This window comes from Atractosteus spatula, chromosome 14 (assembly GCF_055471065.1).
Source record: "Atractosteus spatula isolate fAtrSpa1 chromosome 14, fAtrSpa1.hap1, whole genome shotgun sequence".
Classification (NCBI taxonomy): Eukaryota; Metazoa; Chordata; class Actinopteri; order Semionotiformes; family Lepisosteidae; genus Atractosteus; species Atractosteus spatula.
The window spans coordinates 6,141,704-6,156,750 of record NC_142719.1 but is presented as its reverse complement, the minus strand read 5'-3'; the positions used below and the strand labels follow the sequence as shown (position 1 = coordinate 6,156,750).

Below are 15,047 nucleotides of genomic sequence, written 5' to 3'. Positions count from 1 at the left end.
TGTTACACCTCCTTCTGTGTAGAAGGTCCTGCACACTTGTAAGTACGACGTAGGTGAGTTCTGCTACACCAGACCCAATGGGTGAAGAGACAAAGTAATACTCTTTGGCTTCAGGGATTACTAAAGAGTATGTGCACACCCTGATCATTGTTATTGTTACTGAAATGTGGTTGATAATGTGTAGATATCTCCCCATACAACCTGTAAAGCTGAATTTAAAATCAATAAAAGGTCTGAAAGTATTCATCCCACTATAACTTTCAATGTAAGAACCATCACTATGTTTCAGCAGAGGCTTCAGAAGTTTGTATTTAAGAACAAACACCAAAGCAGTCAAGCTAGTTGCCTCAGAGGCCCTAATGAAATTCTGTGTTTTTAAGAAAACACCCAATGAGAGAGTTATCAAGTTAATTCAACCAAATAAGACATTTGTATATAGATGAGTCAGGGAAAATATCCGAGTATTAAAGAACAAGGATTCCAATTTTCCCATGCAGCTGGTAGGTGAAACATCTTTCTGAACCAAGTTAAACTGAGGACAGCACTCTCCTCTTATTCTTTTACTGATCTACCGCTCACAAGAATTGTTTACAATTGCATTCCTTTTACATCTGACCTGGTCTCACGCTTTGATTTCCAAGCGTTTTACTGATGAAGATGCATAGAAGCAACAAAATAGCTGCATCAGCGCTCATCTCGAACTCTAATTTTAAAAATGCTCTTCCATCAGCCTGCCGGTCTTTGCTTCAGTTTTGAGATTAGTGCAACTGGCATCTCCAGACAAACTCTCCCTCTATGAGCCCTTCGCCAGCAAATGCGCGTGAATTCCTGACTTGGAATTTTAGTGATTTATTTCAATCTTTCATCTTTATTAAACACGGATAAAGATGAAGTACAAAACATCTTAGAGCAAATTTACACAGCTCAGATCTATTGAACAGAAACACTTTTAGAGAATCCTTGAGTTGAAAGGTTGGAAATCTGCATGATATCTCAGAAATGAAGAAAAAAAACTATTAAGGAAGAAATGGAAGCATCTTCAACTTGACAGCTTTAAAGGCAGATAATACATTACAAAAATAAATTTGCCGTCTTCACGCCAGTGTTCCAGAAACAATTTTAGTTCCAGGAAACAGAAGGAAGAAAGATGTAGTGAAAGACCAACTAATGTAATTTGCTGTTTTGACAAATTACAAGAGATAAAAGATCAGATTCTTTGATCTCATCAACTTGATGGATCAGATGTTCCGCTAACAAAATATTTGGTTCACTGACTAGACATGAACTTCAAATGGAGTGTGACTCATTTCCATAGTGTGTGATCAGACATTAGTCTGAACAGCATGATTACCAAAAAGGGAACAACAGCCAGAATCTGGTATATGCTTTAAAGTACATAGGCTTGGATGACTAAGACCCATTTAGGAAATGTGGGCTTACACTTTTTCTACTTACATATACAACATAACTAATGTGCAAATCAAGCAATTTTGTCACCAACAGCATTTCCATATCTGCAATATTCTTCTCTACAACTTTCCTTATCTAACGCAGCTGCTAAGCAAATTAAGTTAAATGAAATACAGATGCAGTTTTTTACCTCTATGTGGTTTTAATTGAGCTTTACAAACAAGTCTTTGTTATGTTAGCTGTGAGATGCAGAAACTCACTTGATGATCAAATACAGTGCAACTCAATCACATTCCCTTACAAAGCTTGTTACATTCTTGAAAAGCTACTGTACTTCAGTTTATAGTAGTGTCAAGGAGAAACAACATTATCTACTGCTTAAACAGATTCTGCACAGACGTGCACTAGATTATGTTAAATGCATTTCATTTACAGTAAATGACAGTTAACTTTGTCTGTCCTGACCCTCCCCTACCCTGGGTAATTCTCAGGTACAACTGGTTCCCTAATAAATCCTCCTTCAAGTGAATAAAGGTGGAGGTGGACTCTACCATATTAGCCTGAAAGCATCATTTCTCATTTTGAATGTTCTCAAACTGTCTCCTGCTTTCCCACTGAGTGCAGTAAATATTACAACCTGGAATTCACATGTTCGAATCCAGGCTGTATCTGACTTAAGAAATCCTCAACACAGCTCCATTCTGCTTTTGTTTATGAGAAGCAGAAGGACAATCATCCATCATGCCATAGCATCTCCTGATTGCAGACAGCAGCCTGAGGCCGAGCAGAACTGGAGAAATTCCCCACCTGGCCTCTCCAGTTGTCACCTAAGATGCTGTTGCTCTGTATATGGCAGAATGAATTCACAGTGTTGTGGTAGCAGGTGCCAATTCCAAAATGGGAATTTCAAAAATGAAAAATTAATAATTGGAGACATGAAGCAAACTTTTTTTTTTAAGTCTGGATATGTTAAACAGTGATCCCATTTAAGTACTAACACACAGCTGAACTACATTTCATGAGGAAAGGGCTTCTCCATGTACAGCACAGTTTCTTTCTCTGGATATGTACCCATTTCAGTTATTGTTTCTGAGCACTGGACACCTCACCTCACAAATCCTGATCAAAAAGCTTTTGGTGGTGATTATTCATCTGTGATGAGTGACAGTTCTCCTACAGGCCTCCAGTGCAAGCAGTGTCAACACAGCCACTTTCTACACCAGCCTTTTGTCTTCTAAAAAAACACTCAAAAGTCCCCCCTTTTTAAAAAAGGGTAAAGTGTTAAGCCCTCCAATGTATTTAAAAAAATGTATTTACAATGATAGAAAATGTGCATTTGTTTTTTTATCAGGACAGACAGGGGCATTTTTCTGCTATTAGATTGTGCAAATGCAACACTGATTTCTTTGAATGAATCTTTCCCAAATCCAGCTCTGCCTAACTGTCACGCTAATCCCCAAAATTTCAGTTTCAGTTCCAGTCCCAGAGGGCATCAGGGCCTTGTGGTTTTGGGTCCAGCAAAAAACACAAACTGAGCATTTCAGATGAATAACAGCTCTGCTTTAAGATTAAATAATAGCAGAAGTAAATGAAAATTAAATAAAATCAACCAGAAAACATGTGCACAAGAAGAGATGCACCAATAAAAATGTTTGTTTTTTTCCATACCACTTCATTGTACTTGTTTTTGGCATATTTGAACCTTATCTTTATAAAAAAATTAAAATAAACATATGAAAGCCTTTACAGCAAAAAAAGATTGAACATTATTTTACATAAATAACTAATGCTTTGATGAGCGTTCACCTTGTGTTTTTATACTATTGTTCTCTGCCTCAGCCTGTTGTAGCAAAATGTACTTTGGAAGTTAAAAACCCCCCCTTAGCAATATAACTCATTTCACGTGTTCTTAACATTACACTCCACAGTATTTCATAGCAAGGTTTAGTATGAAAAGTAAAGAAAAGCTCAGTGTAATACTACACTGGTTGACATCCCAAATTTTGATTTGAAATATGTCATGTTTTACTACCATCAAAAGGGGTTAAAAATCTAAAGGTCTTCTCATATTTCATGCCGTGTTAGAAAATAGGACATGAATTCTCAAACTATTTACAAAGATGGTAAAATAAGTATAAGGATATTTTTACCAGGGCAGTAATTTTATGCACTCATCAAGTCAGTTTTGGCTTTCTGTCCCATGTAAACTCTCCTGACCCAAACCTTCATAGCAAAAAAGGGGTATCTTAAAAGCAAAATATCCATGTGTTACTTAAATGATTGAGGACAAGCTATTAAGCAAGCACAATGGTCTTGCCCTGTAAAAATCATTTCCCAATTCTTCAAAATAAAGTGTTACATTTCAGAATGTAGAAAACAAAACAGTGACACAAAAACTGAGAACCTGTTTATAAAGTCCTTTTCCTTTTTCAGAGAAAAAAAAAAGAAGAAAAAATAGAGAAGACACCCAGGTTAGCTTGGACAACTAAATCCAGTACAGTTTAACTTTGTCTGTCCTGACCCTCCCTTTCCCTGGGTAATTCTCAGGTACAGCTGATCTCCCAATAAATCCTCCTTTTAGGTTTTGTCACATGGTGACTGATGTCTTGCTACTGTATGGTTGTATGCCATAGGTGGTGACTGCACTAAAATTGTCTTGCATTTTGAAATCAGGTCACCTAATTGAGGAAAGATTGAACATGAAGGACCTCCAAACACTGGGACTTGTTTTTACCGGTTCGTAATCCTTGCTGATCTTTTCAGCACTGTGTTCACTTAGCCTCTGGTTCCTCTCCATTTTCCTCCTCAATGACGACGATCTGCACATCATGCAGCTGCTCTTGGTGTTCAATCTCTCCTTCCACCTCCTCCATTTCCCCCTGGACGACCAAGCTGGCTCCCTCCCCCTCTCCCATCTCCATCTCCCCCTGGACCACTATGCTGCCTTCCTCCCCGGTGCCGTCAGTGAGCTCCAACCCCATCACTGTGGCGGAGTGGTGCTGCGATTCTCCGTGCTCAGGCGCTGGGTCAATCTCGATGACAGTGGTGTGGGCTTGGCTCTCATCCTCCACCTCCCCCAGGCCTTCCTCAATCCCCTCCTGGACCAGTACTCCCCCTTCCACTACCTCCTCCTCCTGCCCACCCACCCCTTCCCCTGTCCCTCCTTCGTCTTCCTGGGAGAGCTCCACCAGCTCCACCGGGCTCACCATCGCCCCAAGCTGAGCGGGGTCCTGCACTGCCGCGGCACTGAGCAGCGTCAGGCTGGAGGAAGGATGGAAGGTGATGGTGTCGGCAGGTAAGGTTTTTGTGCCAGGTGTTGCTGAAGTTGTAGTATAGCGGGTGAAGAGCTGGGAGCCAGCTGGGAGGGTATGGAGAGTGACGGGGCTAGCCTGCTGGGCCAGCGTGGCCACCGGCAAGCCAGCCACGGTGAAGGGCTGCCCCATGGAATTGATGGTGATGGGTGAGAGAACGGTGAACTGCTGGGACTGCTGGCTCTGCTGCTGCGTCTGGGAGGTGGTGGGGCTGAGGAGGGTGGTGGAGGCTGGCCTCTGGAGGCGAGGGCGCTTGGGGGGCGGTTTGGAGGAGCCTAGGGACATGAGCACCACGTTCTGCAGCGTTTGCGGCCGCAAGCGCCACTCCCGCGTCTGCTTCTTCTGCTCCTCCAGCTGACGCTCCAGATCTGGGGTAGGGGAAGAGGAGAGGCGATCAGCTATCGGCCTGGAGTCAAACACTAAGCCCTTGGTTCGACATCATTGCACCATTCAGTGTATCAGCTTTTGTAGCATCATTATGGGAGATATTGCATTATTCAGCTGCTATTATGTTACTGTACATCTATCCTGTACTACTGTCTCATTCTAGGTTTTCTGCTATCAGACGGAAAGTAAATCTTAACACTCAACACAGCTGTGAAAAACTAGGCCAACGGTGAATCAGAATGAATCATCAGAAAAGACAGAGGACACAGCAAAACAAGAAGCGAGGTAATATTAACTTGTAATAATAAACTTCAAAGTAAGATTTGAAAAGCAAAATACTTATGAACCGTTCTAGAGACATCTTTGAACAATGGCAACAGAGCGTGAGCATCAAGCTTCTTACCTGACAGTGTGCTATGAACCTGCTCCTGGCTCTCGTCAGTTTGGCTTCTCCGGTTGTCCAGAGCTCTTTTCACTGTGTCCAGCAGCCCGAACATCTGGGCCAGATTATTCAGCACCGCTGCATCTGCCAGGAAGGCACAGAGTAATGAGTGAGGTTTTCATCGGCAATGCACGCACAAATATGCATTGATAGCACACAGCTCAAATTGACAGAGAACACCAAACAGGCCATTTATTTTTTATAAGCAATATGGATTACTGAAGAAAATCTACTACTGTGCAAAGTCCCACAGTGACACCAGCACCTCATAATGTTCTGGAAGGCAAAAACTCTAGTGAAAAATAATGAAAAATGTATACTATCACAAAATATTTTTTAAACTAAAAATGGCATTTTATTCCAGAACAAGTCCTTCATTCCATTTGCCTACTTGATCACCTTTTATTATAAAACAAGCATAGAATGCAGATTCTTTCTTAATCTCCCCACACCTACCTTCAGAATGTCTTTTTTCTTACTCCTTTCTATGCATTAAAGCAATTAAGTGCAATACCTGGCAAAACAGCAAATTATCTTGCAAACTGTGGGTTACATTTCAGCTTTTGCCAGCAGCTGGCAGTGCCTACCTGGCTCCTGTAGCGCCGCCTGACCACTCCTCAGCTGCACGCCTCTGAGCAGTGCCAGCAACTCCGTACGGATGTTGGTGACCACCTCCCCCATCAGCCCCACGTCCGCAATACCCTTCCAGAAACTCAGAGTCTCCTCTGGGAGATAGGAGCAGCACAAACGACAGCCTCAGAGGAGCAGGTAATACCTCCTGAACATTCCTGGGGTTTTCATTTCTAGCTTGCACATGTGCTGATGCGCGACAGAAGAGATTGTTTGCTGTTGTTTTGTTTGATTTTACATTTGGCATGTCATGCCAAGGAAAAAAAACCTCTGGAAAGATAATCTCCTAACGGACTCCCACACAGAATGCATGGGAATGCAAATCAGCATCTGTCGAGTCACTGCGTGTGTCAAGTCATCATATACATTTTCTCCAGAATACTGTTGGAAAGCCTTTTCAAGGCATTTTTGTTTTGGTTCCAATAGTTCATCGTCATGGAAAAATGACTTCAGCAGGAAAAAACAGCAAAGGACAGTACACACAACATAATTCAAATTTGAACTGCATCTACAAATGCCAGTTACGGGCGATAAACACAGTCAGTATTTACTCAGCAGCTTGCATTGTCTTGCACTTCAGTTTTTCTGAAGACGGTTTTACTCTTTAACACATAGAAAAAACATTGAGGTGAACCATGCTGTCTCCTATATATTAATATAAATGATTATATGCTTTGTCATGCTGTCTTCAGGAAAATTATCACTGTTCTATAGAAATGTTTTCTATTTTTACAGACTTTCATATGAAATATACATCTCAGCACACAATCACATGATGCAATGAGGCATTCGGCTGGGAAGTTAATGAGCTGCCTTACAGTAGGAAAGAGCTGCCAATTCTTGCCCACAGGGAAAACTTGCAATGCAGAGCAAGGGAGAAAAACATTTGGGTGGGGGCAGATTATATACAGATTAACACTCACGTGTGAGGTTTCTCAACAGCTGGCAGTGCATTCATTCAAGAAGTCAGTGCTAACAGGGCAGGACTGGGTGGACTCACCAGAGATATCATCTGTGTCTTTCTTGTTTTCCTGCTCAGTGACAAGAGCCACGCTGCTGGACACACTCTGGCTCCACTCCACAGACTCCTCCTGTGTCACCTGGGTCCCGTTTCCTACACAAATGGAGAGGACAGATGCCCAGTCACACTAAGGAAGGCCAACCTTCAAGCAGTTGTGAGAGTGAACTGTGGTCTCTATCCCCAAAAGAACAGAGCTTTAAATGTACAGATTTCCTAAAAGAAGAATACAGCCCATTGGCTGAGTTAGTTTCAATGCTCCATTTATTTGTTTGTGAAAAACATGTACTGTAGCTTGTTTCTATCTTGGTTATAACTTTTCCCCACCTGCTGAAACACCATCTTTGAAGGTGTGGAGAAGCCCGCTGGCAAAGGACACAGAAAGAGATGAAACAGTGAGCAACAGTCATGTAAACAGCAACAGTCAGGCCTACCAAACTGGGATCTTCACAAATAACTCCCAAAATGGGACAAGGACAGGTCCTACAATTCCAAGCCTGGTGATACTCTGTATCATCTGATACCTTTAACATTATCTCCATTATCACAATCTTTTTTTCTGTTCAATTTTCATTTTGTTCTTGCTGGTAATTCCAACTCATCGAAAAATATGAAAGGACACATTTTCAGAATCTGTTAAATTACAGTGAGACGAGTGCACAGATGAATCAAAAATAAGATTTCTTCTTGTTTTTAAAAAAGCCCAGTCTCTGTCTTACTTTGTGGGGAGGTGGGAGTCTGCACCACGCTGGTCTGCTGCCCTGGGAACCGAGTGTTGTTGATCAGCAGGTCAAACTTGGTGCTGCGACAGGTGTTGGTACAGACTTGGTCATGCTGGTAAAAGTCAATCTGTCCAGAATCCATCATTTTTCTGAAGCCAAGGAACAAAAAGTCATAAGTGGTCAGAGTGAATCAATTTCACATAGTACAGAGCTGGAAAATATGGTGAGAATAGAGGGACTCTAGTTATATAGACATACTGCGGCTTCAGAGGTAAAGCTGAGACAATGTAAGACAAGTAGACACTGGAAACCAAGACATGAGGCTGAAAAAACAGGAAAAACACTCCCTGGATTCATAGAGTAGCTGGATCAGCCACCACAAGAAGGCTAATGTCCCAATGGCTCACCTGAGCATGACCCCTCCCAGTCGAATGGCTCTCTTCCAGTCCTTCAGTGTGGCCTTTCCAGCTAGATGTACAAACTGCTTTGGGCTGATCAGCTGGTCATTGTACTGCACCACAAGAAAGCACGATCAGAAGAGCAGAGTAACAATCTGACGAACAACAACAAAGGCACTTCCAGCCATTCCAATCGGCTGCCACAGATTTTTTAGTTATGGATCAGATATTTATTTGCAACTGTTGACCCAACAAGAACTGAGAACAATGCAGCTTTTTGGCAAGGTTTTGGAAGACACACTTTTGCATGCCTCTGTTATGTCACAAATGTTTCATATGTATTTTGTGCCCCACTGTTTAAAACATGCAATTCACGTGTTAACAGAGACAAAAATGCAAATTTGAGTTGATTTTTACGACATTAAGACTACGGCAACCATTTTATAATATTAAAAAAACAGAAGAAGCAGCATCTTATCTAACCTTGACACATTTGACATTGATTCCAGGACATACAAACTTCTTCCACAGTAACACGGCCTTGCTCTCCCCACAAGTGATGGGGTAGCCAAACTCCACCTCCTCCCCATCTGCTGGTGGCTCATCTGCACAAGCACACGTATCAGAAGGTTAGCTCTGTCACGATGTCACCGCAGGGCATCAGCCGAACTATTGTACATTTATATCCACCACTTACATTCTCATCACGTTTGAAAAATACCTTGACACTCTGATAAATAAAGGCGATATAGAATAATACATTTTGTTTTACAGTATATCAGAAAGACAGAAGCGCTACGCTACAGAACCATATAAGTCAAAGTCTTCATTTTGGTTTTGCGTCTAAGGTAAAGCATGTTCATGTTTTATTTGATGTTTATGTATAGGTCAGTTGGAAATGCCTCAGAAGCTCTGATACATTTAGCTGAAGCAAAAAAAGTAGTCAGTGTTTCAAATTATTCCAAACGGCCTTATCTATCAAATCAGTGTAAGAGCACAGAACTAAATTAGAGACATAGAATTGGACATGTTTCTTTATACAAAAGGTTGTGAAAGTCTCGTCCACACTGTTAAAATTGATACCTAAGCAAACTTTCAACAATAAACAGGTGACTGAGGTCCTTGGATCAATTAATGAGAAGCAGCCAAATAGTTAAATACGTCAAATTGCTTCCTCTTATTTTTAATATTTCTTTTGCATTTGATCCCAAAAAATAGCTTGGATCTTATCAGTAAAACAAAAGCCAAAAATATTAGTCACCATTTCTAGGATTTTCCAATAACAAAAATCTTTTAAGTCTTTTTAACAAAGAAAGATGGAAAGTCACAAGACAAAACCAATAGTGCATGAAGAAAGAGAAGGGTGTCTTTTTTAAAACAGGGGTTTTACAGGGGGAAAACAGCATGTATGATATTAGTAAAGCCACTGCCCTGTGAGAGCAAGACAATCAGAAGAGGCATGACATCACCCACCTGGATGTGTCTCTACAGACACAACAGCAGCATCAGTTTCAGCTGAATCTTCACATATGCTGAATAAGGGGAACAAGATATGAAATCAGGCCATTTCACCCTCCTCGTGCCTTGTTTTCACTTCCATTAGGAGTGGTCTACTGCATGCAGAACATCTGACACCATGTGATTAATAAAATCATACTTCAGTCCAGTTTTAACTCAAATCCAAACAAAACAAGTTTCCTAATTCTATTGCATGGTACACACTATAAAAAAATAAATAATATAATAATATATATTTAAAGATGAGTGGCATTTAAAACACTTCATGTTTTATTAATATTCTTAACCTCCACTGTTTGAAAATTATTCAACATAGGCACCCCTAGAATAGAAAAAAACGCAGTCATTATTTTCGATAAAATGGAAGGAAAAAACGTCAGTGCTGTTAGTGGATGTCTGGGACAAGATCCGATCTTCCTTCCCCAGGATGGAAAGGGGTGCTGTGTCTTACCCCTGCTGGATGGGCTGCAGCTGCAAGATGACCTGTGTCTTGGTGCTGTCAGCGGGGTCTGCCCCCTCTCCTGCCGCCTTCACCACCACCACGTCCCCCATGGAGACCGTCACCTCCGTGTTCGCCATGGCTGCCTGGCCGGGTCGCAGGGCACTGCGGGGACAGTGACAGGACTCGCTCGGTGAAACCCACTCGTTTTCCCCAGCAAGCACCTACCGGCGCAGCTCAGTGTGCAGAGTTCCAGGCCTACATGCCGTCAAAGAACTACAAAAGGCAGGGAATGGATCGGCATCACAACACCTACAACCTATTCTGTCCCAATCAGATGCCAAGATACTGGTCAAGGCCTTTTTTCCTCAAGACTGGACTACCGTAGTCGTCCAAGAACACTTAATCGTGCACTACACTTCATAGTACACTACGAACAGACTTCAGCATGTTCTAAATGAAAGTACACTTAGAAGAAAAAGGACAAGTTATTTCAAAATAATTTATTCACAGTACTACTTTGGTGGTTTGTCAGATTCAAATGTAAAAGGTGACACTGGGGGGTTGTGTGACTGAACGGGTAAGAATGTAAGCTTATTCAGTGCTGTTCATTTACATACTAGAACGGTGAGCTCCATGGCAACAGTTCTTTTTCAGCTTAGCAGTTTATCAGAAAATTACTTTTGGCTCTTATGTGCACCAAATTCCGTGCTACCATGATGAACTGAAAAGTTCATCTCTTGTTCTGGAGTTCATCACTACTCAAAGAAACAAGACAAATCGGGGCCTTTCATCGGTTACATTCAAACCCTCTTTTGTAAAATAAAATATTGTATTTTAATAAAGACTTATATTTGATAACTTTCTAGGTTTTTTAACTAGTATTCTCTGCAATTCCCTATGATTGATGCTTGTATTATATCTATTAAGCTACCAACTGCAGTTAATATATATAGGCTAACATGATATATTCAAAGAAGCCAAATTAATTACATAAATGGCATCACTATCTCCCCCTACTCCCCCTGTTAAAGCCTCGTTTCAATTTATTTTTGAAATCAAAGCACAAAAAGACATCATTCCAAGAACTCAAATAGGCAGGTAGCCTGTATACTATGCAAGACAGTATTACAGTTTCATAAATGGAGACATTACTGAACTGCTTGTAGCATCTTTTCCACTTCATTAATTTTAAACGATGTACCAGGACATTGTCTTTCTGCATTAAACATAATAATAATAATAATTGCTTACACTTATATGGCGCTTTTCTGGATACTCCACTCAAAGCGCTTTACGGGTTTTTCCTGTTTTTCCCGGGAGGTCCCCCATCCAGATACTGACCAGGCTCACACTGCTGAGTTTCAGTGGGCTGCCAGTTGTGAGTTGCAGGCTGATATGGCTGCTGGCCATATCTTATAATCTTATGATCTTTTAAAGACTTTACTACCTGTTCTTTTAAACCCTGACCAGAAGTCACATTTAAACTTTCCATTCGAGCACATAAAGAATCGTAACATGTAATATTACAGTTCTTTTACAGGGACAGGAATTAGGAAACCAATATACATGGGCTGAAGCCTCTGTATAAAAAAAAAAGAGTTCTAATGACCAGCGAGCACTCTCTCAACTTCTGCTGTTATTAAAGCCAAATGTCCAGCTCCAGAGCAGAACGCCCCAAGCAACATAACACGTTTTGACCTCCTGCCAAGTTCATCAACTGAGCCCAGCCAGCCAGACCAGACTCAGAGGGCAACAGGTGACAAGATCAACTAAAGGAAAAATACAAGTGAAATGTATTATCCCACCACAGCTGTGTGAATCTGGCCAACGCAGCATGCTTAACTCCTAAACACTACCAATCCTCCCTTCGAACGCCTTATCCCTCCTCCAGCATAAGTCACCGTGCTAACTTGCTAAATTCAAGACCGGGCTTGCTAACCGTGGGCTACGCCAGTACGAACTGCAGCGTGTAACATAAAAGGCACTGAGTCCAAAAATCGACAGCGAGTTTGGAGACGCTTTTTTTTTTTAAAAAAAGGGAGGGGACTCCAGTTACTTTCAAATTACGTGACTTTGTTGCTTTTTGTTTTGAAAAACAGGCAACGTCTCCCACGCAGCGCACCAAAACAGCCGGTCTTTTGTGCGACGACGTGCTCGCTGCTCGCTGCTCACCCCCCCTCCCCTCCTCTCTCTCTCTTTTTTTTTTTTGCTTTAACCCAGACATTGCTCGCGTTTATCTGCGCCCGGGCTGTGTGGGTTAGTCAACGCTGCCCTCCTCTGCGCCAAGATCCCCGTGTGTGAGAGAGAGAGAGAGAGGTGGTGGCGGAGAGACTGTTCCTGTTGCACAGCAAATGGGCGAGAAAGGCAGACGAGCACAATCCCTCCCCTCGTCCTGCTACACTGTACAATGTAACACTACCAACAAAGGTTAACAACGCACGGCGCGCTGCCTGTCTGGCCCCGGCCGCCAACGTGCCTCCGTCTTTCTTTTCCCTCTCTCTCTCCCTCCGCTCCCCCTCTAACTGACGTCTCCCGGTGCGGCGGCACGTACACTAACAACAAGCGCAGCGGCGACGGCGTTGCTCCGCTCCAAACGGCTGTCCGCGCCGCTCCCGGGGCATTTCCCCCCGCACAGACCCTCTTCCCTGCCCTCTCCCGGCTCCCCCTTCCCCGGCAGCCGCCTCCTCGCACCCCGCTGCAAGCGGCGGGGCAGCGTTTACTCGACCCTCGGTGTCTTTTCTTACCGTTTTACAGCTGCGAACACATCCTCGGAGCTTCCAGGAGAGCCCTTTGAGCATGCGCCGTGCCGCTCGGCTACACTTCCTGCTCCGAAGGCAGGGAGCAGCGCCTGGCTGTGCACCATCTGTCCCTCCGACAGCCGCCGCGCTGGGCGGCTCGGGCGGCTCTGGCGGGCGTGAAGTTTGCAAAAATAGACCGCATTAGCACATTGGATGCCCACAAAGGTATCGTCGCTTGCGAATCGCCAGATAGGCACAAATGGCCTTGGGAAAATGTACGTCAAGTCATTATATTTTATGCAATAGCTAGTTATTCATTACGGTCATTTTATTTGCAGCTGACGAGCCGTACTGTGGAGATCACTCAATATCTTATACAACCGCGCAAATGTTGCCAGTGCCTGTTTTTATTCGCGTTCAATTTTAAGTATTAAGTTAGCATTGATTTCTCTCTTACGTAAAGTTAGACAGGTATAGTAATGCTAATCCTAATCGATATTTTTTTCCTTTCGATATAGCGTGAGATGAGCCCAACTCAGTTCCGTCTGTCGGAACTCTGAGGTTTCGCTGTGGAATATTTCGTTTTAATCCTGCTTGAGACGAGACTGCCTGTACCTTAACTGTATGTGAACATTATTGTCACGCTTTGCATTCTGTCGTGATTAGTAATCGTTTTCCGATTAAAAACGGTGAATGTACTGGTTTTCAAATAAAATATGATCAATCCTTCCGCCAGATGTCAGGCTTTTTCAACGAATGCTGTTTAGGCATCAACAGGAGTACACGTACGTTTTTAAGCATACACTGTATTTTATCATTAAAGTATATCTATCATTGGTGTTCTCGGGTCTGCTGAATTAAAGGCATGCAATTAGAATGCTGTTTAATGCTTTTCACACTGTTGCTTTTATTGAATTTTTAGTGGGACTCGAGTTTTGCTCTGGATACAGAATTTGGCATCAATTTCCATTTTCTTCCAGGAGGTGCTTCCAGTAACAAAGTTTGACCTGACACGTTAGTAAAGCACTAAACATAGCACTCCTGTGAGCACTGGTCAAATCATATTCAATGGCACTTTATCCTGATAGAACCATGTTCATTCAGGCATGCAGAACAATCTACACACAAAGAACGCCTTCCTGTGGCAAGGAATAGTTGTACTGTACAACAACGCACCCTCCATCTCATCAATGTTAAACACGGATTTATTAAATGGAAGTAACACTATTTGTAATTTACTGATTTAAGACACTGTGAGCACTCAATTTTACAACCGTGGAGTATCCGTGAGAGGCGTACACCTGTCATTAATTCGGATCATTACAGTGTTAGAACAGGTAATTCTTGTGAACTGTGACGCTGTTAAAAGTTCAGCCAGTTTATTACGGGCCAAAACTGTTTAGACGAAAAGTGGTATGGACCCAGAATGACAAGATTGTATTATTATTTTTGCTATTATTTGAACAAAATTCCTGCTATTTTAGGTGCACATCGATTTTGCATGCGCCTAAATTATACAAACTTTATTCAACCATTATTCCAACTTTTGAGGGCCAATTTTTATCTGCTAGCTGCATTGATAAAGGGCCCGACTCACAGCACTTGTCTGACCTCTGACGCAGAGGTCTTAGCTCTAGCATGTGGGCTATTTACAGAAAGAAGACAGTCCTATCTACAGTACAGCAGGGCAGTTATTCATTACTGGCAAGAGAAGATGAACAATAATATTATTTGCATTAGAATTCAGAAGAAAGCAGGTCTTCGGAATGTGAGTGTACAAGAAGCTGTCAAGCTTTAGTAATAATATTTGTATTAGTTCAGTTGGGTAGCTGCGTCAGCATGCGTAGGCTGCAAAGGAACAAGTAATAGGTTTATTCCATGCTGAAAAGAGAAGAAAGAAAACACAATTGTACATATTTGTATTATGTATCTAAGGTAATTAAGTTACGGTGTTATGTAGTTAAATCACCCAATAATCTCGATTCTACCATAATAAAATGTTAAAGAAAAGAAATCACTAAGCTGGGACAG

At 42.1% G+C, this 15,047-nt stretch overlaps 1 protein-coding gene across 3 annotated transcripts; it reads right to left on the bottom strand.

The window, feature by feature from the left end:
• Positions 1 to 1,592: 1,592 nt before the first annotated feature.
• Positions 1,593 to 13,539, bottom strand: gmeb1 (glucocorticoid modulatory element binding protein 1). 3 transcript variants are annotated; one of them, XM_088933032.1, is made up of 10 exons: positions 13,023 to 13,539; positions 10,288 to 10,440; positions 9,792 to 9,850; positions 8,802 to 8,923; positions 8,328 to 8,431; positions 7,918 to 8,069; positions 7,181 to 7,294; positions 6,138 to 6,275; positions 5,512 to 5,634; positions 1,593 to 5,089 (listed from the first exon to the last, which is right to left on the bottom strand). In XM_088933032.1, the coding sequence occupies exons 1-10, from the start codon at positions 13,139 to 13,141 to the stop codon at positions 4,182 to 4,184; spliced, it is 1,992 nt and encodes a 663-aa protein (XP_088789158.1). In that variant the 5' UTR covers positions 13,142 to 13,539; the 3' UTR covers positions 1,593 to 4,181. The 3 variants fall into 3 exon arrangements, with proteins under 3 accessions (XP_088789158.1, XP_088789159.1, XP_088789160.1); XM_088933033.1 differs by having other exon boundaries at positions 12,830 to 13,133; XM_088933034.1 differs by lacking the exon at positions 13,023 to 13,539 and adding an exon at positions 11,530 to 11,571.
• Positions 13,540 to 15,047: the final 1,508 nt, after the last annotated feature.